This window comes from Somniosus microcephalus, chromosome 28 (assembly GCF_052327205.1).
Source record: "Somniosus microcephalus isolate GS21.2 chromosome 28, FLI_Smic_1.0, whole genome shotgun sequence".
Taxonomy (NCBI): domain Eukaryota; kingdom Metazoa; phylum Chordata; class Chondrichthyes; order Squaliformes; family Somniosidae; genus Somniosus; species Somniosus microcephalus.
In genome coordinates this window covers 28,400,716-28,426,646 of record NC_141014.1, presented here as the reverse complement: position 1 = coordinate 28,426,646, position 25,931 = coordinate 28,400,716, and the positions used below count along the sequence as shown (strand labels likewise).

Below are 25,931 nucleotides of genomic sequence, written 5' to 3'. Positions count from 1 at the left end.
GCCTCAGAGACATGGACCATGTACAGCAGGCACCTCAAAGCACTGGAGAGGTACCACCAACGCTGCCTCCACAAGATCCTGCAAATCCACTGGCAGGGTAGGCGCACCGTCAGTGTTCTCGCTCAGGCCAACATCCCCAGCATCGAAGCTTTGACCACGCTCGATCAGCTCCGATGGACGGGTCACATCGTCCGCATGCCCGATACGAGACTCCCAAAACAAGCTCTCTAGTCGGAGCGCCAACACGGCAAGAGAGCCCCAGGTGGGCAGAGGAAACGCTTCAAGGACACCCTCAAAGCCTCCTTGAAAAAAGTGTAACATCCCCACCGCCAAGACCGCACAAAGTGGAGGAGAAGCATCCGGGAAGGCTGCGAACACCTCGAATCTCTTCGCCGGGAGCAAGCGGAAGCCAAGCGCAGGCAGTGCAAGGAGTGCATGTCAACCCAAGCACCCCACCCACCCGCCCCTTCAACCACCGTCTGCCCCACCTGTGACAGAAACGGTGGCCTAGAAATCAGTGGGCTGCGCCACCCGTTAGCGCCTTAAGAGGGCACTAAGTGGGTTGGAAGCCACTGGCCACGCCTCCCGCTACATTCAGCGGGACGCTAATGGCAGCGCTAGCCATTAGCGCTGCGCCGCTACCGATGACGTCATCGGTGTGCGCAGCGCCCCGATCGCGATATTTAGATGCGCTCCCTGCTTTAACGCCGGACGCTATGTGCGACCGGTTCAGGGGGGCCTACCTGCGGCGGTAGAAGCGCTAATTAAAGGAGGTGCGGGGCGGCCATTTTTGTTGCTGGCCGCCTGCCAGCACCTCTCCGCGCTGCCGTCCCCGGCCTCCTGAGCACCCCCGCGGAGTGCCGACTGCATTCAAGAGCCCGGCACTTCTCCTCAGTGCCGGGCTCTTTTGCCGGCACTCGCGATCCTCGATCGCGCTGCACAAGGCCCCTCCCCTTTAAGAAGGGGAGGAAGGCCTGCAGTACCGCACGTTGCGCAGCGATATTCAGTTGCAGCGCCCCAAGAGGGATGCGGGGCGCCTCCAGTAGCCCCGCGCTTCCCACTGGGGCGCACCAACTGAATTTCCGGCAGGCAGTCGCGACTGCTTCCTGAGCGCTACGTTTAGCGCTCTGGCGAGGCTGGCTCCCCAAATGGGGCTATAGTGAATTTCTAGGCCTATAGGTCCCGCATTGGACTCATCAGTCACCCGAGAACTCATTTTTAATGCGGAAACAAGTCATCCTTGGTTCCGAGGGACTGCCTAAGAGAGAAAGAAGAGGATAACCACTTCAACCCCAGGCTCCAAAATACCAATCCACTCTTTGTCCCAGTGGCTCCAACAAGTGACTGTGAGGAGGATTTTAAAAAGGCACCTCAATTGCAATATACAAATTCTACCCATGATTAAAATGGTCTAAATTCCCAAAGTGTGATAACCTTCGATAACACATGGCACTGGAGTTTGAATCAAATTGAGAAAAACCTCTATTGTTAGTTCTTCTCAAACGTGGCATATTTTGTCTTGGAAAAAAAAGTCTAACCCATTATTTATAGTCAGAACCTTCAGGGGCTTCCTCCTGAAAGACAAACATTCGTGTGTTTTGAGGCAGTACTGGACAGGAAAGCAAAAGTAGCTAAATCCCAGGTAGAACTCTCCTCCCCCGACATCATTAGCGTCTACATTCTAGTTTCGAAGCACGAGGCTTCAGGAGTGGGGAGACGGCAGCTGTATCCACTTTTCTAGCAATGTTTACTTGACGGGGTACAGCCAATTGCAAAGCAGCTTCTGAGCCAGTCATTGCATAATGTAGCTAGAACATTGATCAAGCACATAACGAATGCATTGTTCAGGCACCGAGAGCTGAATGGGCTTATGGTCGCGTTACCTCATGCAGAACCAACAGGACTTGAGGAGGGGGGCAAGAGAGACAAAATAGGGCAATTAAAGTTCTTAAAACTTACACTACTCAAATTATATTAGCAGAGATCTCACTAATCAGAGGCCATAGATTTAACATTGGTAGAAGGATTAGAGGGGAGTTGAGGAGAAGTTTTATCACCCAGAGGGTGGTGGGGGTCTGGAACTCACTGCCTGAAAGGGTGGTAGAGGCAGAAACCCTCTTTGCATTTAAAGTGTGCTTGGATATGCACTTGAAGTGCCGTAACCTACAGGGCTACGGACCAAGAGCTGGAAAGGGGATTAGGCTGGATAGCTCTTTGTTGGCCGGCACGGACACGATGGGCCAAACGGCCTCCCTTTTGTGCCGTAAATTTCTATGATTTCCCCATGCCCCACATCCTTTAGACTTGACACCCAACTGACATGGAACCCTGGGCTTTTGTGGTGCCTCAGTAATTCACCCAAATGGCTATTCACATTTGAGCCATTGCTAGTATGTAGGCTATTCGATTGCAGGAGGGGATCCTAGTTGAGACCAATCCGGTCAGCAGCTTTACTGGACAGCACCCAGTACCGGTGTTCGTGACCAGACATTTCCCTTCCCTAAACTTAGGCCAAACTGAACACCCCTACTTCACGGACCATGAATCAGGTCCTGGGTTTCTAGCTCAGCCGCTCAGCCTCAACCAGCTGAGCCAGTACGTGTTGTCGTTCGCACAAGTTGTACTTACCCTGTACAGGTCCAAGAGCTTTTGGCGCAGTTTTTGGTTCAGCCCGTCCTCTCGTCTGTGGTGGTTTGGCGGGTGCAGCTTGGACAGCTAGATTATTTTTTGGAGAATTAAAGGCGGCAGCTATTACAAGTAACTTAACAGCACAGTAAATTCTCACAGCACTTCCAACTTAGAAGACAGGAAGCCCATAAGCTATTACTTGCAAGGTATAGTACAACTTTATTAAAATGAGGTTTAAAAAAAACCTAGTTTGCATTAAAATTCATCACCACTTCAAATACATTGCGCACAATGCAAAATGGGATTTGAATGGAGAGAAGGATATCAAGGCGAGGGACAGAACTTGGGATAACATTTTAATTTTTGTGTGTACTTTAGGAAGCAAAATGGCTCACGCTGGATTACAATTTTAATTATTAAATGCTTCAGTTCCCAGTTATTTTTTTTAATAAAGGCAGTAAATTAAAAATTCTGATTCTATCCAACATTAAAGTTCGACTAGGGATTTTTAAAAGCTTTTAAGAGCTCTGTTGTATTATTTATAAATGCAGTACCCTGCTACAGTTCAGGCACATAAACCAAGACAGTTATAAATCGGTAGGTCTGCTGCTATTTATGGACATCAGCATCATCTGATGAGCTAGTCTGTTTTTTAGGAACAGAAAAAGATCAAGGCTGGAGACGACCATAGGTACATGGAGTCCACCTCCCTTCTACCGTAGCAGTTTTATCAGATAGCTGCTTCTCAAGATACTCACCCAATTTTACCTTGGAGATCCTAGCGATTTGCCCCAAAATCTGCTTTAGTAAGCTATTCCAAACACTGACTAACCTCTTAGATAGTGAAACGTTCCCCTTCAACCCACCTCCTAGAATTATAGAATGATACAGCACTGAAGGAGGCTATTTGGCCCATCGTGACTGTGCCGGCCCTTTAAGTGAGCCATCAATCAGTCCCACTACTCTGCTCTTTCCCCATAGCCCGGCAATTGTTGCCTTTTCAAGTATTTATCCAATTCCCTTTTGAAAGTTACTACTGAATCTGCTTCCACCGTCCTTTCAGGCAGTGTATTCCAGATCATAACTCGCTGAGTAAAAAAAAAAAAAAATTCTCATCTCTCCATTGGTTCTTTTGCCAATTATCTTAAATCCCTCTCTTCTGGTTACTGACAATGTTCCCTGTAAATTTTTTTAGGCTGCACAGGCTCTTCAAAATTCCACGCATGCGTGTTTTTTAAATTTAAAAGCCGGCTCACCGGCTGCGCGGGACCCCTGCGCGGCCTCGAAGCTTAAAGGGAACATTAGTTACTGACCCTCCTGCCAGTGGAAACAGTTTCTCCCCATGTACTTTTATCAAAACCCCGCACAATTTTGAACCTCTCTTAAATCGCCCATTAACCTTCCCTGCTCTAAAGGAGAGCAATCCTAGCTGCTCTAATCTCTCTACATAGCGCTATGTCCCTCATTCCCGGTACCATTCTAGTAAATCTCCTTTGCACCCTCTCAAGGCGTTGACATCCTTCCCAAAAAAATGTGGCACGCAGAATTGGACACAATACTCCACCCGAGGCTGCCTGGTTTATTCTCGAGGCTTGCGGTTCTGCTGTTGCATACCAATTCAAATAATGCAGACTGGTCCTCTACACCGCAGCACCTTCATTTGAAAACCTCAACTTCATCCCACCACACCCCACCCCCAGGTCTGGCCAGGTTATTTTGGTCTATCTTCATGTCTTTAATTCCCTCGCCCCCTTATCATTTTAGTAGCTCTTCTCTTTACTTTTCCCCAGCTCAGTGAAATCCTGCCTTTGATGCGCGGTTCAGAAATGCACACAATACTCTACCAACGCTCTACGATAGCAGCAAGATTACTTCTTTTGATCTATGCTATACAACCCCATATCCTATTAGCTTTTTGGACAGTAGACAGACATTGACTTGATGTCCTGAGGGATCTAACTACCACAACTCCATGATCGCTTTCCCGATCCGTTTGCTCAACCCCTTTCCAATGAAAGCCTACAGATTTCTCCCAGTGGTGGTTACGATGAATCCCATATGGCCCAGGTGCTTTATTTATTTGAATCTTATTCAAAGATCCAGCTGCAAACTCAGCTGCGATGGGAGTTTGGTTACACCCACACCAGATGGCAGAGAGGTTACGGCGATGGACTGCTAATCCATTGTGCCTGCACACATGGGTTTGAATCCCATCCATGTCAGTATTGTGTGACACGTTTGATGCATTGCTTCTTAGCATTTGAACGATTTTCCGGCACAGATGCGATTGGTCAAATGGCCTCCTTCTGAGCCGCAAACTTCTATGATTCTTCAGTCTACCTTGGAACATCCACGTTGCTTCTGCCCCTAAACTGCCACTCCCTCTTGTAAACACTGAACTACAAAATTCACACCTTATTGTCTATGGCCACATGGCGACAAATCTTAGTATCTTTCTGAAATTGGTGACCCTATACACACACTTTTCCTCTCCCTCCTGATTTTGTTATTTATCCGGACTTCCATAGAAAATCTAAACTTGGATGCTTGGTTTTAAACAGCCCTTCCACACCGAGTTTTCCTCCTGGTATTGATCCTCGCTATCCACTCTAGCAGATAATCTTTGGTATTAGAATGCGTTGAATTTACTCTCAATAGCTTTCATTATTTTGTCATCCAAGTGTCTATTGGAGGCACTGCAAGGTTGGCGCCTGCAGTGTCTCACCAAGCAACTGCGCAAGAAAATCAGTTTGAAATCTTGCTCTTAGAAATGCCAATCTAGGTCTACGTACTCGGTGTCTGAGCAATGCAGCTCTCTGCGGAGAAGCAATGGTTAGGTAGTGTCTTGGAACCCGTATAGGTTTGAGAATGCAGAAACCATTTGATAACGTTGACTTCAAGTTACATTGCAGGATATAAGCTTGCTTCCAGGCTAGTTTTCCAGGAACTTGAAGCAAGCGACCTCTAGCTGAAGGTTAAGTCAGTTGGAAAATCTACCAAGCAGTTAATGTCAGTCAGTTCACATCAATGAAATAGGGCTTCAATGGGTTGCATTTACACAAGTTTAGAAACTGTTCTATACAACTCATACAGGAAACTTGGTGATATCCGGCACCGACGGGACCGAGCTGTTGCCGTTAGATCAAAACTGCCGGACATGTTGAAACATACGGAGATTTTCAGCTCCGTGTGAATCAACAAACCCTGTTGCTTAGCAACAGCTTCAAAACAGTCGGCTGCAGCTTAAAAGCGTCTCTAGCTGAAGCTGGTGCTTAGCTACAGACCTTGCAGAGCCTGACTGGGGAAAAAAAAAAGCAACAAGTAAAAATACTTATAGGAAACGGCTCCTGAATTTTGCCGGTAGATAGAGCTTTCCGGACTTTTAACCTCCGGATAAACCAAAGTTTCCTGTATTTGGGACATTGTTAAATTACAAAGTAACAATCTTGTCTTCAGACTAGTTTGGCAAAGGGCTTTAATCGGTTCAGACGCCCTACAAAGTGCTTGCTACAATAAAACAAATATCGGACCTCCAGTCCATTTAGCGTTCGTACTGCACAAAAATTAATCTGCAATAGCACTTTCGGGTTTTGCAAGGCATTAGGACTGCCAAGCGATTAACAAAACTGATTCAGCTCACTTAAAATTTTTAATCTCGATTAATGTTTCAATTGGCCCTCGTTTTGTCTGTTTTTCAGGCACGAAACGTGTACAAAGGTCCAGTTTTGCGGAGTCATGTCCTGTATCACAAGGACACCCGAAATATGTCCAATGCCATTTTGGGTCGGGCGATATTCAGGCCACCTTCAGCAGGCAATAGACGCCTTGCATATGTTAATAATGGGCCTACCGCCTGCTAAAGGACTCCTCTTGGAAATTCATCAGTGCTGAGCAGAAGGCATGCTCTGTTCAGGTTTTCTGATACTAGATGTGGCCTAACCAGGGATATTTAAAAGGGACCACTGGAGGCCGGCAAAAAAAACCAAGTTTTTTCTAAATACAGGAAACTCAATTTACCGGCACCCAAACAACCGGAAATCTCGGTTAACCGGCAAAATTCAGGAGTAGGTTCAGTTAAGTTTTTCTTCATATTAGTGGCCGTTTCTTGATTCTTGGCTGTGTAATCGGGGTTCCTGCACTTGTTGCTAAGCAACAGGGACGCTTGGTCTGTGGCCGGGGTTCCTGCAGCTGTTGCTAAGCAACAGGGAAGTCTGGATTTGTTGCTGTGTACGGAGCTCTTGTACCTTTTAACTATACCTCTCTGTAATCCGGACTTTTTTAAAATCCGGGACCGGCGTGGTGCCGGTTTATCAAAGAGTTTCCTGTATAAAACTTGTCTGGAGGTGGAGCCATCCTGGTCCCTTTTAAGGATCCCCGGTTAGGCCACATCTAGAACAGTGCTACTCCTAGCGTGCCGCTGCCGGCCCACGCTAACTCCTTCCCGCACTCCTCCCCAATCTCCCAGGACCTACCCAAGGGGCAAGTTGGAGTTCGTGAGGCTGACACAAACGTCTGCAACTTGCTGGAAATATCGAGGCCTCACGCTCAATTTCGAAAACAGGCCTCAACTAATTTCTCAGCCACTGCCTAGGTACTACCCGCACAACTACCTCGATTAGCGCGCGCCAAAAAAATTAACCTCCGAAAAAATAACTTGTCAAAGTTAACTGCGATTGATTGACAACCCTAATTACTTTTAGCGCATGTATAGAACTGATAGGCGAACTCCAGCAATACGCGCACTGGAAGCTGGGGAACTGATCAGGCAACAGAAAGCAAATGAGAAGTCATTACATGTAATAAGTGTTTGGCTTATTGGTGCTGCCATCAGCCGCTTAAAATATATTCTAGTGAAGATAGCAAACAATGTTAAGTGCTTTAAACTCGCTGGATTTGTGCAGCACTTGATACAGAACACATTGTCACAAGGGACAAGAGTTAATTGCATCAGAAGCTGCTTATAAATCATCCTTTTAATTCGGATTCTAGAGCTCAGTGTACGCAAGGCGGCTCCCTGCATTTGTGCTGTTAAACCAGTCTTGCGTGCCCTGGCATTAAATTCACAGACCCATTATTCCCATTCCAACCCCCACCCCATGTGAAACATTTTAATGAGCTTTGAGATTTCCCTACCCCCGTAAAAATGCTAATTTCATCAGGAAAATTAGAAACAGGAAATTAATTTTGGGATTCATTTAAATTTGGAAAAAATACGACCACTATACCTCAAACAATGGACAATAACTTGCAGATTGCTCATGTCACAAGGCAATACTAAAGTCCATTAGCAGCTGCTGCACCATGTACATTATGGATTTCAGGAACATTTTCTGATGCAATTTAGAAACAACCCGGCAAAATAAAATGTCCATTTTTGAAAAGTACTGGCGTGCAATGCCCTTTTGCAATATGCAACCTCAGATACATAGATGATGATAGGGGCCATTCGGCCCCTCAAGCCTGCTCCACCATTCAATGCGATCATGGCTGATCATCCAAATTCAGTACCCTGTTCCTGTTTTCTCCCCATACCCCTTGATCCCTTTAGCCTTAAGAAATATATCCAACTCCTTCTTGAATATATTTAATGAATTGGCCTCTACTGCCTTGTGTGGTAGAAAATTCCACAGGTTCACCACTCTGGGTGAAGAAATTCCTCCTCATCTCTGTCCTAAATGGCTTCCCCTTATCCTTAGACCGTGACCCCTGGTTCTGGACTCCCCGACCATCGGGAACATCCTTCCTGCATCTCGTCTGTCCAGTCCTGTCAGAATTTTAGAAGTTTCATTGAGATCCCCTCTCATTCTTCTAAACTCTAGCAATTATAAGCCCAATCGACCCAATCTCTCCTCATACGTCATTCCTGCCATCAGCCTGGTGAATCGTCGCTGAACTCCTTCCATGGCAAGAACATCCTTCCTCAGATAAGGCGACCAAAACTGCACACAATACTCAAGGTGTGGTCTCACCAAGGCCCTGTACAACTGCAGCAAGACCTCCTTGTTCCTGTACGCATTGCTACACATTACCAAAATCCGATGACATCCCTGCAATGGTCCCACTCAATTTTTCCGGGTGCGCGGCCCATTCAAATCTCCACGCCACGCGTGGTTTTTCCATTTAATACCCGCTGAGCGGCCTGCGCGGGACCTCCAGACCGCTGTGCAGCTTAACGGGAGCATTGCATAGCTGCATATAGTTATGTGAAGGCAGCTCAGCTGCCTACAGCTCGATTCGGACATAAAAATACCTGCAGCAAAATACCGCGGATGCTGGAAATCTGAAACAGCAGAAACGCTGGAAACACTCAGCAGGCCAGGCAGCATCCGTGGAGAGAGAAACAGAGTTAACGTTTCAGGTCGAAGACCTTTCGTCAGAACTGGCAAAAAAAGCAGGAAAAGGAACAGATTTTAAAGCAAGTTTAGGGGCTGGGAAATGGGGGAGGGGGATGAAAGGACAAAAGGGAAGGTCTGTGATGGGATGGAAGGCAGGAGAAGTAAAGAGGCATTGAGAGATATTCAAGGCAAGAGGAGATGGTAATGGGACAGGTTAAGAAACGAGGGATGGCTCTAGATGGGATGTGAATTACGCTGGCAGAATGAGACAGCTGCCCTGTGGAAAAGAAAAAGCACAAACAAAACATTAACTCTGTTTCTCTCTCCACGGATGCTGCCTGGCCTGCTGAGTGTTTCCAGCGTTTTCTGTTATTTTATATAAAATACCTGTACTTGTGGGAAAACATTTATCAGCTTCTACGATTTTTAGTCAGTCAGACCCAAATAAGCCACATTGGAGATAAACCAGTAAAATATTTATGATCAAAATTAGAAACATCCTTTTGCTCCTTCCGCCCAAAAAAAAAAATTACTGTATACATCAGTTTTAATATTCATGTCGAAAGCCTGAATGTTACATCAAGTGAACTTGTTCGGAAGAACTACTGAATCTGCCAGTGTGAGGGAACTGAATGATCGGTTGAGATGACGATTGCTGCAACACACTGGGCTAATAACGAATCAAGGAACATAGGATTGTATACAGGACTGAGAGAGACTCTATGCCTCCCCTGGCAGCCTGTTTCACAGTCACCCACCCACTGCAGAAAGTAGTTAAATGTAAACTTTGTTCACCTTCCTTCATCGGAGCTTGAATCTGTACTTCCTTGTCCGAGATTATGTGAAACATAGAAGATAGGAGGACTAGGCCATTCGGCCCCTCGAGCCTGCTCCGCCATTCAATGAGATCATGGCTGATCATCCAAATTCAGTACCCTGTCCCTGCCTTCTCCCCATATCCCTTGATCCCTTTAGCCTCAAGAAATATATCCAACTCCTTCTTGAATATATTTAATGAATTGGCCTCTACTGCCTTCTGTGGTAGAGAATTCCACAGGTTCACCACTCTCTGGGTGAAGAGATTCCTCCTCATCTCTGTCCTAAATGGCCTACCCCTTATCCTTAGACTGTGACCCCTGGTTCTGGACTCCCCCGCCATCGGGAACATCCTTCCTGCATCTAGTCCTGTTAGAATTTTATAAGTTTCAATGAAATACATTCGATTTATCTAGACTCCAGACAACCCATAATATTTAAAATCTCCCCAAGCCTTCTTCCCAGAGTATCTCTGGATCTTAAATCGCCTCTCCCCCCTCCAAAAGAAAGTAAACCAACTCTTCCAAACCATTGCCACGAAAGGTAGCAGTATAAAATAAAAAGTTACCCTTTTTCTCCCTTGCAGCTGGCACTTTCGGTCCTGCGGGTTGAACGGCTTGGTGCTGACCTCTTGTCCCAGCAGTGACCGTCGTGGAACCTCCTCTATTAGTCGCCACTTTGTCTTTGACAGGACCCGCCTGGAACGCAACAGTGAGCGGGTTCACACTTGCTAATTCATTGAATTCACATCTTTACAGCCAACAAAACACCCTCGTGGCAGTGAGCAACTCTTGTTCCCTCGCCTCAAAAATGCTATTTACTGCGATATTACTCTAATTAATTCTGGCGATATATTGGCAACAGAATTTCTCTAACCAACTAGGGAATATTTCTGAAACCACGATCTACTGCTGGTGCTGCGGCGCTGCCTGCTGAAGCTCTTACCTTTGCAGGAGCCGTGAATCTGGGTGCACTGGATGCCTTTGTCACGAATGGCTCCTGCTTCTTCGACATCGACCTCGTCACTCTCAAATCAGCGGTAGAAGAAGACACTATAGCCTACAAAAAGGAACAAATTACAATTAAAAAGACAATATAAATGCTAACTCCACTTAATTTAATCCTAGACGGTATATACACATTGCTATTGAACAGAAAATATTTAATATGTTCATTCCATTAAATAACTTTGATAAAATGCAAGTTACAAATTAAAAGATAAATGTTCACCATTAGCTCTCAGTTTTCGATGCTTTTAACCAGGAGGCTTTGAAATCCCAATCTATTTTTGATTCCTCATTTGAACTCAATAACGATCATTTTTACAACTGGCAATATACAACGTGTGCTACAAACCTGCAGCTAACATTAAAAACCGACTGGGTTGGATTTCAAAATTAGCGCACAGAGGCCACAGCAAGTAAAATAATGTATGATCAGGAGTGGTCTAATCAAACCCCACAAACCACTCGAGGGACTGCAGCAAGTGTCAGGGAGAGGCAGCTGCAATTTCTCTCTTCCTTGGCATCCCCCACACAGAATCGTAGAGATTTACGGCACAGGAGGTGGTCATTCGGCCCATCATGTCTGTGCCGGCCGAAAGAGCTGCCCAGCCTAATCCCACTTTCCAGCTCTTGGTCCGTAGCCCTGAAGGTTACGACACTTCAAGTGCCTCTGCAAGTACTTTTGAAATGCGATGAGGGTTTCTGCCTCTACCACCCTTTCAGGCAGTGAGTTCCAGACCCCCACCACCCTCTGGGTGAAAAAGTTCTCCTCAACTCCCCTCTAATCCTTCTACCAATGACTTTAAATCTATGCCCCTCAGTTATTGACCTCTTGTTGAGGTGTTCTACAGTAGAAACATAGAAGATAGGAGCAGGAGTAGGTCATTCGGCCCCTCGAGCCCGCTCCGCCATTCAATGAGATCATGGCTGATCACCCAAGTTCAGTACCCTGTCCCTGCCTTCTCCCCATATCCCTTGATCCCTTTAGCCATAAGAAATATATTCAACTCCTTCTTGAATATATTTAATGAATTGGCCTCTACTGCCTTCTGTGGTAGAGAATTCCACAGGTTCACCACTCTCTGGGTGAAGAAATTCCTCCTCATCTCTGTCCTAAATGGCTTACCCCTTATCCTTAGACTGTGACGCCTGGTTCTGGATCCCCGGCCATCCTTCCTGCATCCAGTCTGTCTAGTCCTGTTAGAATTTTCTAAGTTTCAATGAGATCCCCTCTCATTCTTCTAAACTCCAGCGAGTATAAGCCCAATTGACCCAATCTCTCCTCATACGTCATTCCTGCCATCCCAGGTATCAGTCTGGTGAATCTTCGCTGCACTCCCTCCATGGCAAGAACATCCTTCCTCAGATAAGGCGACGAAAATTGCACACAATACTCAAGGAACTCCAAACACTCCGTTGAGCCTTCACCATGATGGCTTTGCCCTCAAATTATCTTTGCAACCCCATCTGCCTTGCTCCATCTTCAAATGCCACCTCAGAAATGGAGTTAGATGCACAACGGTTACCTAACAGGAGGCAGCCACTTGGCCCGCTGTGTCTGCGAGGGCCTTTAGCTGCAGCAATTGAAAACGGATCCCACTGCTCTCTCCCTGGCAGCATCTCTCTCTATGGCAAGTGTTTCATACTCTTCCCTTCAAAAACGCTATTGCCTCGGCCTCAACTACTCCCTGTAGTGAAGCATTCCATCCAACACCACAGAACTAGGCCATTCAGCTCAAAGGGTCTATGCCTGTGTTTATGCTCCACAGGAGCCTCCACCCACTGTACTTCATCTCACATAAACAGGAGCAGGAGTCGGCCATTTGGTCCCTCGAGCCTGCTCCGCCATTCAATAAGATCATGGCTGATCTTCTACCTCAACTCCACCTTCCCCATATCCCTCAATTGCCAACATTTTTTCAACCTCTGTCTTGAATATACTCAACGACTGAGCATCCACAGCCCTCTAGGGTAGAGAATTCCAAAGATTCACAACCCTCAGTGAAGAGATTTCTCATCTCAGTCCTAAATGGTCAATCCTTTATTCTGAGACACTGACCTCGTGCTCTAGATTCCCCAGCCAGGGGAAACAATTTCTCAGCATTAACCCAGTCAAGCCCCTTAAGAATTTTACATGTTTCAATGAGACCACCTCGCATTCTTCTAAACTCTAGGGAATATAGGCCAAGTCTACTCAATCTCTCCTCATAGGGCAATCCCCTAGTGAACCAGCCAGTCTAGTGAATCTTCACTGCACTCCCTCCAAGGCAAGTATGTCTTTCCTTAGGTAAGGAGACCAGAACTGTACACAGTACTCCAGGTGTTGTTGAAACGGATTCTTTTGCCCTCAATCTGGTTCAGTACAAACACTGAGTCGAATACTGGTTGAGTTCAACAGTTGTTTTATTCTGTTGTCCCGGGAGACTTACTCTGATACAGCACAGTTCTGACTCCAGCAGAGTCTCGACAGGTTCCACCAGAGCAAGTAATCTTTCATACAGTGGGTCACATTATTATACTTTACTTTTGAAAAGACATTAACACATCGTACATTCTACACCAATCCCGAGCGAGGCACGTACACAGTTTAAAGTGATTTCCTGGCCTGGCAGTTTGAAATAAAGTCACAGTTCACTGAATGGTTTATAATATAGAAAATATGCAGGTAATGGTTTCACGATCACCTAATCATTATGGTAATGCATGGTAATGTGTTTTCGGATCACCTATTGTCAGTATACCCTTTGCACTCCACCCTACATTGTTCCACCAGCAAGGTGTGACATCGTGGGTGCCAGCCATATTAGCATTTTACTTCCTGCTGCCTTCAGTTTCTTGAATTAACATGATCATCTCTCACAATATGCAAGTGACTCAGCGATGTCGACATTGCACCACCATTTTAGGCTAACAGGGTCCTCCATTTTAGATTGACAGGGTCCTTGGCCATGCGGAGCGAGTTGTTACCTTATTTTTGCATTCTATATTCTCAGTGTGGCCTCACCAATGCCCTGTGTAATTGTAGTAAGACTTCTTTACTCTTATATACTCTAAATCCCTTTGTAACAAAAGCAAACATACCATTTGCTTTCCTAATTGCTTGCTGTACCTGCCTGTTAACTTTCTGTGATTCATGTACACGGACACCCAGGTCCCTCTGAGTGCAAACATTTCCCAGTCTCTCACCATTCAAAAAATATTCTGCCTGTGTGTTTTTCCTACCAAAGTGGAGAACTTCACACTTCCCCACATTGTAATCCATTTGCCATGTTCTTGCCCACTCACTCAGTCAACCTGTCTATATCTCTCTGCAGCCTCCTCACAGCTTACTTTCCCACCTAACTTTGTATCAACAACATATCCACCGGCTATGGGGAAGCTGCACGTGGGAGAAAGTAAAGAAATTGCCACAATCGCTCCTCTCAGGCGAACAACTGTAAATTGATGAACTCTGAACCAGGGAAAGTCTCTCAAAACCAGTAATTTAAAAAAAACCTTTCCTCTCTCCTGCAGTGGAAATGGTTCCAGTATCGCAAGTCTTTTCTCACAAACTAGAGTTTCTTATCCCCGATAGCATGGATCCACCAGGATGATGGCTACTCTCTGGCTCGAATATCCTTTCCATAATGGCCATCCAAAACTGCACACAGTACTCCAGGTGTGGTCTCACCAAGGCCCTGTACAACTGCAGCAAGACATCCTTGTTCCTGTACTCAAGCCCTCTCGCTACGAAGGCCAACATACCATTTGCCTTCTTAACCGCCTGCTGCACCTGCATGCTTACCTTCAGCGACTGGTGCACAAGGACACCCAGGTCTCGTTGCACTTCCCCTTCTCCCAATCTATTGCCATTCAGATAATAATCTGCCTTCCTGTTTTTGCCACCAAAGTGGATAACCTCACATTTATCCACGTTATATTGCATTTGCCATGCTTCTGCCCAATCACCCAACCTGTCCAAATCATCCTGGAGTTTCTCAGCATCCTCCTCACAGCACACATGCCCACCCAGCTTTGTGTCGTCTGCAAACTTGGAGATATTACATCTAGTTCCCTTGTCTAGATCATTAATATATATTGTGAATAGCTGGGGTACAAGGACCGATCCCTGCGGTACCCCACTAGTCACTGCCTGCCACTCGGAAAAAGACCCGTTTATTCTAACTCTTTGCTTCCTGTCTGCCAACCAGTCCTCTGTCCAAGTCAATACCTTGCCCCCAATCCCATGTGCCTTAACTTTACACGCTAATCTCTTATGCGGGACCTTATCGAAAGCCTTCTGAAAGTCCAAATGCACCACATCCACTGGTTCTCCTTTATCTATTTTACCAGTTACATCCTCAAAAAATTCCAGTAGATTAGTCAAGCACGATTTACCTTTTGTAAACCCATGTTGACTTTGTCCGATACGGTCACTGTTTTCCAAGTGCTCTGCTATTACATCTTCTATAATGGACTCTAGCATTTTTCCCACTACCGATATCAGGCTTACCGGTCTGTAATTCCCCGTTTTCTGTCTACCACCTTTTTTGAATAGTGGGGTAACATTAGCTACCCTCCGATCCATGGGTACTGTTCCAGATTCCATCGACTATTGGAAGATGATCAGCAATGCATCTACTATTTCTAGGGCCACTTCCTTAAGTACCCTAGGATGTAGATTATCAGGCCCTGGGGATTTATCGGCCTTCAATCCCGTCAATTTCCCTAACACCATTTCCCTACAAATACTGATTTCTTTCAGTTCCTCCCTTTCATCAGACCCTATGTTCCCCGACATCTCTGGGAGGTTATTTGTGTCCTCCTTTGTGAAGACAGAACCAAAATATGTATTTAATTGGTCTGCCATTTCTTTGTTCCCCATTATAAATTCCCTTGATTCTGACTGCAAGGGACCTACGCTTGACTTCACCAATCTTTTTCTCTTCACCTATCTATAAAAGCTTTGAGTCAGTTTTTATGTTCCCTGAAAGCTTACTCTCATATTCTATTTTCCCCTTCTTAATTAATCCCTTTGTCCTCCTTTGTTGAATCCTAAACTGCTCCCAATCCTCAGGTTTACTGCTTTTCTGGCCAATTTATATGTCCTCTGCTTGGATCTTTTGCTGTCCCTAATTTCCCTTGTTAGCCACAGTTGAGTCACCTTTTTTGTTTTATTTTTATGCCAAACTGGGATGAACAAATTCTGTAGTTCATCCATGCGGTCTTTGAATGTTTGCCATTGCCTATCCACCGTCAACCCTTTGAGTGACATTCCCCAATCAATCTTACCCAACTTGCGCCTCAGACCATCGTAGTTTCCTTTATTTAAATTCAGGACCCTAGTCTGAGTCAACTACTTCATTCTCCATCTTAATGAAGAATTCTATCATATTATGATCGCTCCGACCCAAGGGGCCTCGTACAGCAAGATTGCTAATTAATCCTTTCTCATTACATAATACCCAGTCTAAGATGGCCTGATCTCTGGTTGGTTCCTCGACATATTGGTCCAGGAAACCATCCCGTAAACACTCCAGGAATTCCTCCTCCCCAGTATTGTTACTAATTTGGTTAGCCCAAATCTATATGTAGATTAAAGTCACCCATGATGACTGCTGTGGCCTTATTGCACGCTTCTCTAATTTCCCTTTTAATGCCATCCCCAACCTCCGCATTACTGTTTGGAGGTCTATATACCACTCCCACTAACGTTTTCTGCCCCTTGGTATTTCTCAGTTCTACCCATACAGATTCCACATCATCAGAGCCAATATCCTTCCTTACAATTGTCTTAATCCCTTCTTTAACCAGCAATGCTACCCCACCTCCTTTTCGCCTATCTTTCCTGAATATTGAATACACCATGACTTAGAAGTATATCGGCCGCTCCTTCAGCAGCGCTGGGTCAAAATCGTGGAACTCCCTCCCCAACGGCACTGTGGGAGTACCTTCACCACACGGACTGCAGCGGTGGCTCACCACCACCTTCTCAAGGGCTATTAGAGATGCCCACACCCCATGAATGAATAAAACAAAAACGAACACTGTACCTTGGCTTTAGGTTTCACAGCGTTTTGTGACAGAGGTTTAAAATTCAGAAATGGCATTACATCCGGTCTGTAAATCCCAGCTTTGAAGACTCGCTTGGGGTTTTCACGCTCCGCCTTCAATTTCTGCTGCAACTTATTCTCTTTATAACGCTGCAGCATCTCCAAGCGCGGGTTTGGTGCTGACATGGCAGTCTTCGAAGATTCTGAAAATTAAGTACAATAGGCGATCCAAGCTAGTTAGTTTAAAAAAAAGTTTCACCTTTATTAGTTTCTATATACCATCTCCTACTCGATAGGACATCTTCCAGGTTCGCAGTAACCAATGCCACTAGAGGCGCACAGGAGTAGTGCAAGGCAACAGAACAAACTTGTTCAGGACCTCCCTTGATGGTTATACCGAGGGCAAGAATTTATGTGCACCACTAGGCTATACTTGAATGACCCCTGTAGGTCAAGTAACCAGTTTGGGCTTTGCTAGAAGTTCTGCAAAGTAAAATCTGAATGCCAAATTCAACTGCTGCAGAATAAGGAACCCGTTCTTGTCTCTGGCCAAGTTGGATTGTATAATGATTTGTGGCTCTATGTAATGTACTGTCAGAAGACCAGCTTACTTTACATAGGGTTACATAGACCATACGGCACAGGAACAGGCCATTTGGTCCAACTAGTCCATGCCGGCGTTTATGCTCCACTCGAGCCTCTTCCTGTCTTTCCTCATCTAACTAGCAGCATTACCCTCTATTCTCTTCTCCCTCATATGCTTATCTAGCCTTCCATTAAATGCATCTATACTATTAGCTTCAACCACTCCCTGTGGTAGTTTTCCACATTTCTCACCACTCTTTGGGTAGTTTCGTCTGAATTCCCTATCTGATTTCTTGGTGACCATCTTATATTGATGGCCTCTAGTTTTGCTCTTCCCCACAAGTGGAAACACTCTCTCTGTATCCACTCTATCAAAACCGTTTATAATTTTAAAGACCTCTATTAGGTCAACCCCTCAGCCTTCTCTGAGGAAAAAAAAGAGACTGAGCCTGCTCACCCTTTCCTGGTATGTCTAACCTCGCATTTCTGGTATCATCCTCATAAATCTTTATTGCACTCTCTCCATAGAAAACATAGAACATAGAAAAATAGGAGCAGGAGTAGGCCACTCGAGCCTGCTCCGCCATTCAATATGATCATGGCTCCAGTGCCCCGAATATGGAGAACTTCTGCACATCTAATCTAATGGAAAGGCCGACAGTCTGCAGTATTTCACAATTGGAGTTTAATTTATTCTAGCGTCATCCAAATTAGAAACTCATTAGGGTGTGGCTTTGTGTTAAAATATTGCATTAGGTGGTTAGAACACCTTTAACGTAGTAAAACATCCCAAGACAAAAAAACGAGAGGGGGGGGGGGGGGGGGGTTTAGGGAGCTAATTCCAGAGCTTAGGGCCCAGGCAGCTGAAGGCATGGCCACCAATGGTGGAGCGATTAAAATCGGGGATGCGCAAGAGGCTGTAACAAGAGGAGCGCAGAGATCTCAAAGGCTTGTACGGCCGGAGGAGGTGGGAGAGATTTGAAAACAAGGATGAGAATTTTAAAAGCAAAGCTTTGCTGGACCGGGAGCCAATGTAGGTCAGCGAGCACAGGGGTTGGGGGGGGGGGGGCGGGTCATTAACAGTCTCCAACTCCAGAGACTTGAGCACAGAAATCCAGGCCGACACTCCAGGGCAGTACTGTCGGAGGTGCCGTCTTTCGGACGAGACGCAAAACATCCCGCGGCCACTATTTCGAAAAAGAGCAGGGGAGTTATCCCCGGTGCCCTGGCTGATATTTATCCCTCAATCAACATCAGATTATCTGGTCATTATCACATGGCTGTTTGTGGGAGCTTGCTGTGCGCAATTTGGCTGCTGGGTTTCCTACATTACAACAGTGACTACACTTCAAAAAAAAAAGTACTTCATTGGCTGTAAAGCGCTTTGGGGCGTCCTGAGGGTGGTGAAAGGCGCTATATAAATGCAAGTCTTTCTTTGACTTTGAAAGAGACAGACTTGCATTTCTATAGCGCCTTTCATGACCAGATGCCTCGAAGCGCTTTACAGCCAATGAAGTACTTTAACTGCAGTCACTGTTGTAATGTAGGAAACGCGGCAACCAATTGGTGCACAGCAAGCTCCCACAAACAATGTGATAACGGCTAGATAATCTGATGTTGATTTGAGCAATAAATATTGGCCCCAGGACACCAGGGAGAACTCCCCTGCTCTTCTATTGAAATAGGGTCATGGGATCCTTTACATCCACCCGAGAGAGCAGGTGGCGGCTCAATTTTAACTTCCCATCCGAAAGACTGCCCCTCCGACAGTGCGGCGCTACCTCAGTACCGCCCCTCCGACAGTGCGGCGCTCCCTCAGTGCTGCCCCTCCGACAGTGCGGCGCTCCCTCAGTACCGCCCCTCCGACAGTGCGCTGCCCCTCCCACAGTGCGACGCTCCCTCAGCTCCGCCCCTCCCACAGTGCGGCGCTCCCTCAGCACCGCCCCTCCGACAGTGCGCTGCCCCTCCCACAGTGCGGCGCTCCCTCAGCACCGCCCCTCCGACAGTGCGGCGCTCCCTCAGCACCGCCCCTCCGACAGTGCGGCGCTCCCTCAGCACCGCCCCTCCGACAGTGCGGCGCTCCCTCAACACCGCCCCTCCGACAGTGCGGCGCTCCCTCAGACAGTGCGGCGCTCCCTCAGTACCGCCCCTCCGACAGTGCGGCACTCCCTCAGTACCGCCCCTCCGACAGTGCGGCGCTCCCTCAGTGCTGCCCCTCCGACAGTGCGGCGCTCCCTCAGTGCCGCCCCTCCGACAGTGCGCTGCCCCTCCCACAGTGCGACGCTCCCTCAGCTCCGCCCCTCCCACAGTGCGGCGCTCCCTCAGCACCGCCCCTCCGACAGTGCGCTGCCCCTCCCACAGTGCGGCGCTCCCTCAGCTCCGCCCCTCCCACAGTGCGGCGCTCCCTCAGCACCGCCCCTCCGACAGTGCGGCGCTCCCTCAGCACCGCCCCTCCGACAGTGCGGCGCTCCCTCAGCACCGCCCCTCCGACAGTGCGGCGCTCCCTCAGCACCGCCCCTCCGACAGTGCGGCGCTCCCTCAGCACCGCCCCTCCGACAGTGCGGCGCTCCCTCAGCACCGCCCCTCCGACAGTGCGGCGCTCCCTCAGCACCGCCCCTCCGACAGTGCGGCGCTCCCTCAGCACCGCCCCTCCGACAGTGCGGCGCTCCCTCAGCACCGCCCCTCCGACAGTGCGGCGCTCCCTCAGCACCGCCCCTCCGACAGTGCGGCGCTCCCTCAGTACCGCCCCTCCGACAGTGCGGCGTTCCCTCAGTACCGCCCCTCCGACAGTGCGGCGCTCCCTCAGTCCTGCCCCTCCCACAGTGCGGCGCTCCCTCAGTCCTGCCCCTCCCACAGTGCGGCGCTCCCTCAATATCGCCCCTCCCACAGTGCGGCGCTCCCTCAGTCCTGCCCCTCCCACAGTGCGGCGCTCCCTCAATACCGCCCCTCCGACACTCCCTCAGCACTGCCCCTCCGACAGTGCGGCGCTCCCTCAGCACTGCTCCTCCGACAGTGCGGCGCTCCCTCAATACCGCCCCTCCCACAGTGCGGCGCTCCCTCAGTCCTGCCCCTCCCACAGTGCGGCGCTCCCTCAATACCGCCCCTCCGACAGTGCGGCTGATGGTGATGAGGAGACTCACCCTCACCCTCTCCCTCCTCGGCCAGCGCCGGGTGCTCCAGCCGCCGGCTCCGGCCCAGCCGCCGCTGCCGGTTCTCTTTCTGCGAGGCGGAGCGGCGCCGGGCCTGGCGGACCCGCAGCGCCTCCACGCCCTGTCCCCCCGCCGCCTTGTAGCGCTGGGCGAAGCGGCTGGCCGCCGGTTCCATGGCTTCCATCGTCGTCGACCCGCTTCAGGAAAAATTTTCCGCCTCGATTCCTTCTCCCCCTTTCGTCAAATGTTCAAAATAAGCCGCCCGCCCCGTTCATTGGCCGCCAGTTTTTTTAAAAAAACCAACCGCTTCAGATTCTGATTGGTCGGATCCCCGCCTTGGTGACGTCATTCGTCCCAATCCGCCGTTCCCATTGGTTGGTTCCCGGGCCGGGAGGTTCAAAAAAAATAAACTGCCGCCCTCCTCCCGCCACCGCGCTGACGACCAGCGTCCAATCCGATTGGTTTGAATTGACGCAAGCACGTCGGAAAACGTCCATTCCGATTGGTTGATGTGAAGCAAGCCAACGGCCCCATTCATAACGATAGCAAAATACTGCAGATGTTGGAAATCCGAAATAACAACAGAAAATGCTGGAAAAACTCAGCAGGTCAGGCAACATCCGTGGAGAGAAATTTGAGTTGACGTTTCGGGTTGGACCCTTCTTCAAAACTGGAAAGAACCCCAGTCCACGAACAACCGTCTATTCCCATTGGTTGATTGGACGCAAGTACGTTCAAAAACGTAAGCGCAGCGCCCCCTTTTGTCCTCCAAGCCCGCTGCAAGCGTTCTTTCTGATTCACTTTGCCTCCAATTTCCAGCCTTCCCTCACCTTCACATGGTCCATCTCTGACACTTCCCTTCCCTTCCTCGACTTCTCCGTCTCCATCTCTGGGGATAGGTTATTGACCAACATTCACTACAAGCCCACTGACTCCCACAGCTACCTGGACTACACTTCCTCCCACCCCGCCTCCTGTAAGGACTCTATTCCATTCTCCCAGTTTCTCCGTCTCCGCCGCATCTGCTCCGACGATGCCACCTTCCACACCAGTGCTTCCGACATGTCTTCCTTTTTCCGCAACCGAGGATCCCCCTCTACTGTGGTTGACACAGCCCTCGACCGGGTCCATTCTATCTCCTGCACTTCTGCCCTCACCCCTGCCCCTCCCTCCCGGAACCACGATAGGGTTCCCCTTGTCCTCACCTTTCACCCCACCAGCCTCCACATTCAACGGATCATCCTCCGCCATTTCCGCCACCTCCAAAGTGATCCCACCGCCAAACGCATCTTCCCCTCCCCTCCCCTTTCAGCATTCCGTAGGGACCGCTCCCTCCGAGACACCCTAGTCCACTCCTCTATCACCCCCAACAGCCCTTCCCCTTCGCCTGGCACCTTCCCGTGCAAGCGCAGGAGATGTAACACCTGCCCCTATACCTCCCCCCTTCCCACTGTCCAGGGCCCCAAACACCCCTTCCAGGTGAAACAGCGATTTACTTGCACTTCTTGCAATCTAGTATACTGTATTCGCTGCTCACGATGCAGTCTCCTCTACATTGGGGAGACCAAACGCAGATTGGGTGACTGCTTTGCGGAACACCTCCGTTCAGTCCGTAAGGGTGACCCCGAGCTTCCGGTCGCCTGTCATTTTAATTCACCGCCCCATTCCCACTCGGACCTCACCGTCCTTGGCCTCTTGCATTGTTCCACGGAAGCTCAACGTAAACTCGAGGAACAGCACCTCATCTTCCGATTAGGCACTCTGCAGCCTTCCGGACTCAATATCGAGTTCAACAATTTCAGATCATAACCTCGGCCCCTATTACATTTTTACTTATATTTTTTTCCCACCCCTTTGTTTTGGGTCTTCCCTTCCCCCCCCCTTTCCTTTTTTTCTCTCTCCCACATGGCAGCTGTCTCTCATCCTGCCAGTACACTTCACACCTAATCTGAGCCGTCTTTTGTCTCCACTGTCCTATTACCATCTCGTCTGGTTTTGAATACCTCTTAATCAAATCAAATCAAATCAACTTTTATTGTCATTGCACTACAACGAAATGTAGGTTTGCGGCTCCCGAGAGTGTACATTTGGATTAAGACATTTAAACATTCAACATACATTTGGCTTGTAGTATATTAACATAAACATAACCCTAATAAAGTGCATTGGCAGATGTGCAGGCTTTAGAGTTTATTTGTGGAGTTCAGTAGGATGACAGCCCTGGGAAAGAAGCTGTTCCTAAATCTGGTCGTTCGGGTCGTAAATCTGGTCGTATGTCTCTTCACTTCTCTTTTGTTCGATCGCAGCCCTGCCTTCGATCTATTTTATTTCCTTTCCAGTTTTGAAAAAGGGTTTCGACCCGAAACGTCGACTCTTAATTTCTCTCCACGGATGTTGCCTGGCCTGCTGAGTTTTTCCAGCATTTTCTGTTGTTATTTCCATTCTGATTGGTTGAGTTGTGGGCGGTAGATTTGAATTTAAGGCTGTATTTCCTCTGGCACCGCCAGCAATACAGACACACACACCCACACCAATATTGTGACTTGTGGTGATTGGTATCCCTGTTTTTGTTAAATGAGACTTTATGTTTGAATTATTATATTGGTTGTGCCTCCCCATGAGAGGTTGCTTCTAGATTTGTTTTCTTGTTCATGACACAAGGGGCAAAGCAGCAAATGTTTTTGTATAGCAACATAAATTGCTGGATGCACTCAGCAGGTCAGGCAGCGTCGTGGAGAGAGAAACACAGCTAACGTTTCAGGTTGATGACATTTAACTCTGTTTCTCTCTCCTCAGGTGCTGCCTGACCTGCTGATTGTTTCCAGCATTTTCTGTTGTGTCAGATTTCCAGCGCCCGCAGTATTTTGCTATTACATTTTTTTTTGCATTCTGTCCAAGAGCGTGAAAGAGGGGTTAGAGGTGTGAGCAGTATTCAGCATTCCGGAGCTGTACAAGGGAGGCTCGGATTCACTCATTCTCTGATCCTCCCTTCTTGTGTGCAGGAAAGCGCCTGCTCGCCGCTTCTGCTGAGGTCCCCCGAGGGCCGGGAAATCACCAGGTTTTTAAAAAATTCATTCACGCGATGTGGGCGTCGCCGGCAAGGCCAGCATTTATTGCCCATCCCTAATTGCCCTTTGTTTCAACTGAGTGGCTTGTTAGGCCATTTCATTTCAAAGGGCAGTTAAGAGTCAACCACATTGCTGTGGGTCTGGAGTCACGTATCGGCTAGACTGGGTAAGGGTGGCAGATTTCCTTCCCTAAAGCACATTAGTGAACCAGATGGGTTTTTACGACAGTCCGATAGTTTCATGGTCACCATTACTGATACTAGCTTTTTACTCCAGATTTATTTAATTATCTGAATTTAAATTTGTGCTCATGTCTCTGGATCATCAGTCCAGGCCTCTGCATTACTAGTCCAGTAACATAACCACCATGTTACTGTACCCCACGTTGCTTATCCTTCACTGGCTTCAATGGGACTGGTGTAATGGAGAACGGACCATCCATCACTAACGACAGCTCTGTTCACACATTCCCATATTCTTGTAATTTACTGCAGTTTTGGATTTTGCATGCATAAAAATAAGAATTAGGAGCAGGAGTAGCCCATACGGCCCCTCGAGCCTGCTCCGCCATTCAGTAAGATCATGGCTGAACTTCTACATCAACTCCACTTTCCCACCCGATCTCCATATCCCTTGATTCCCTTATCACAGAATCACAGAAACCCCACAGTGCAGATAGAGGCCATTTCGGCCCATCGAGCCTGCACCGACACATATCCCACCCGATCCCCGTAACCCCTACACCAACACATATCCCACTCTATCCCCGTAACCCCACGTATTTAATCCCCCTAACACTAAGGGTCAATTTATCATAGCCAAACAACCTAACCCGCACATCTTTGGACTGTGGGAGGAAACCGGAGCACCCGGAGCAAACCCACGCAAACACGGGGAGAATGTGCAAACTCCACACAGACAGTCACCCGAGGCCAGATTCGAAGTGCCCCAAAATCTATCGATCTCTGTCTTGAATATACTCAACGACTGAGCCTCCACAGCCCTCTGGGACAGAGAATTCCAAAGGTTCACCACCCTCTGAGTGAGGAAATTTCTCCTCATCTCAGTCCTAAATGGCCGACCCCTCATCTTGAGACTATGACCTCTTGTTCTAGATTCTCCAGCCAGGGGGAAACAACCTCTCAGCATCTACCCCGCCAAGGCCTCTGATGTAAAAAAAACTCACTAAGCACTTGGTTGAGCATAAAACAAGGCTTTAATCAACTGTTTCACAACCATGAGATTCTAGTTACATCACTAGTTCCTGGTTACAAAAACGTCCTGGGCAAGCTGGGCCCACGCCCGAGTATTTATACTCCTTGGACGGCGCCACCAGCTGGCCGCCCAGTGTTGCTTCATGAGTCATTTTTTCATGAATGATAAGATTCATAACAGTCTCTAAGAATTTTATACATTTCAATGAGATCACCTCTCATTCTTCTAAACTTGTGAGTAATGAAATGACCGATCACACTCACAGCAATAAATTACAGTCTGTCATGAGGTAAAATCTATTTATGAAATCCGAACTATGCATTTTGTATTTCAAAGCATAAAATAATAATTTTAAACCTGAAATGGTTTCTTATTGTTGCTTTTGAACGATGGCCCAGAAATTCGGGTTGGGGGCTTCCCGCAGGTGCAAGCCCCCGACCTGCACTTACCTTGCGCGCCGGCCGTTGAGCTCTGGGCCCCCGTGGAATTCCAATCCGGGGCCTGGTCCAGCTGCCGGCGCGCAGTGCTTGCGTATCCCAGGGGCGCAGTTAGTTCGATGCGTCCCCTGGGATCACGTGAGCCATTGGCAGCCAATCGGAGCAGGGAATGCTCCATTCATAAGTCTGACAGGAAGAGCTGTCAAGACTTATAAATACTACGGCCCCAAAATAGCACTAAATCTTCAAATAATTTTTTTTAATCACATTTTTTAAATAAACTATAAATTACATGAAATAACTATTTTAAACATAATTTAAATTTTTGAAAAAAATAATTTTATTTTCTAACGGGGCTAAAATTAAACTTACCTTGCTTTAAAGTATTTAAAAATAATAAACCTGTGGAAAAAATGTTTTAATTTTAATTAATTCACCACTTACCTTGTAAAAAGCAGGCCTTGCTTCTTTAAGATGCACCGTGGCAACTGGCCTTTCAGTGTCAGCTGTGGCTCAGTGGGCAGCACCCTCGCCTCTGAGTCAGAAGGTTGTGGGTTCAAGTCCCACTCCAGGGACTTGTACACATAAATCCGAAGGCTGACACTCCCGTACTGAGGGAGTGCTGCACTGTCGGAGGTGCCGTCTTTCAGGTGAGACGTTAA

At 47.8% G+C, this 25,931-nt stretch overlaps 1 protein-coding gene across 1 annotated transcript in view; it reads right to left on the bottom strand.

The window, feature by feature from the left end:
- Window positions 1-20,827, bottom strand: part of dlgap5 (discs, large (Drosophila) homolog-associated protein 5) — a 50,697-nt gene extending 29,870 nt beyond the window's left edge. The window contains 5 exon segments of the mRNA XM_085969643.1: window positions 2,629-2,715; window positions 10,348-10,477; window positions 10,725-10,838; window positions 16,816-17,018; window positions 20,541-20,827. Of these exon segments, the coding sequence (XP_085825769.1) occupies window positions 2,629-2,715; window positions 10,348-10,477; window positions 10,725-10,838; window positions 16,816-17,018; window positions 20,541-20,733 (727 nt within the window). The 5' untranslated portion in view covers window positions 20,734-20,827.
- Window positions 20,828-25,931: the final 5,104 nt, after the last annotated feature.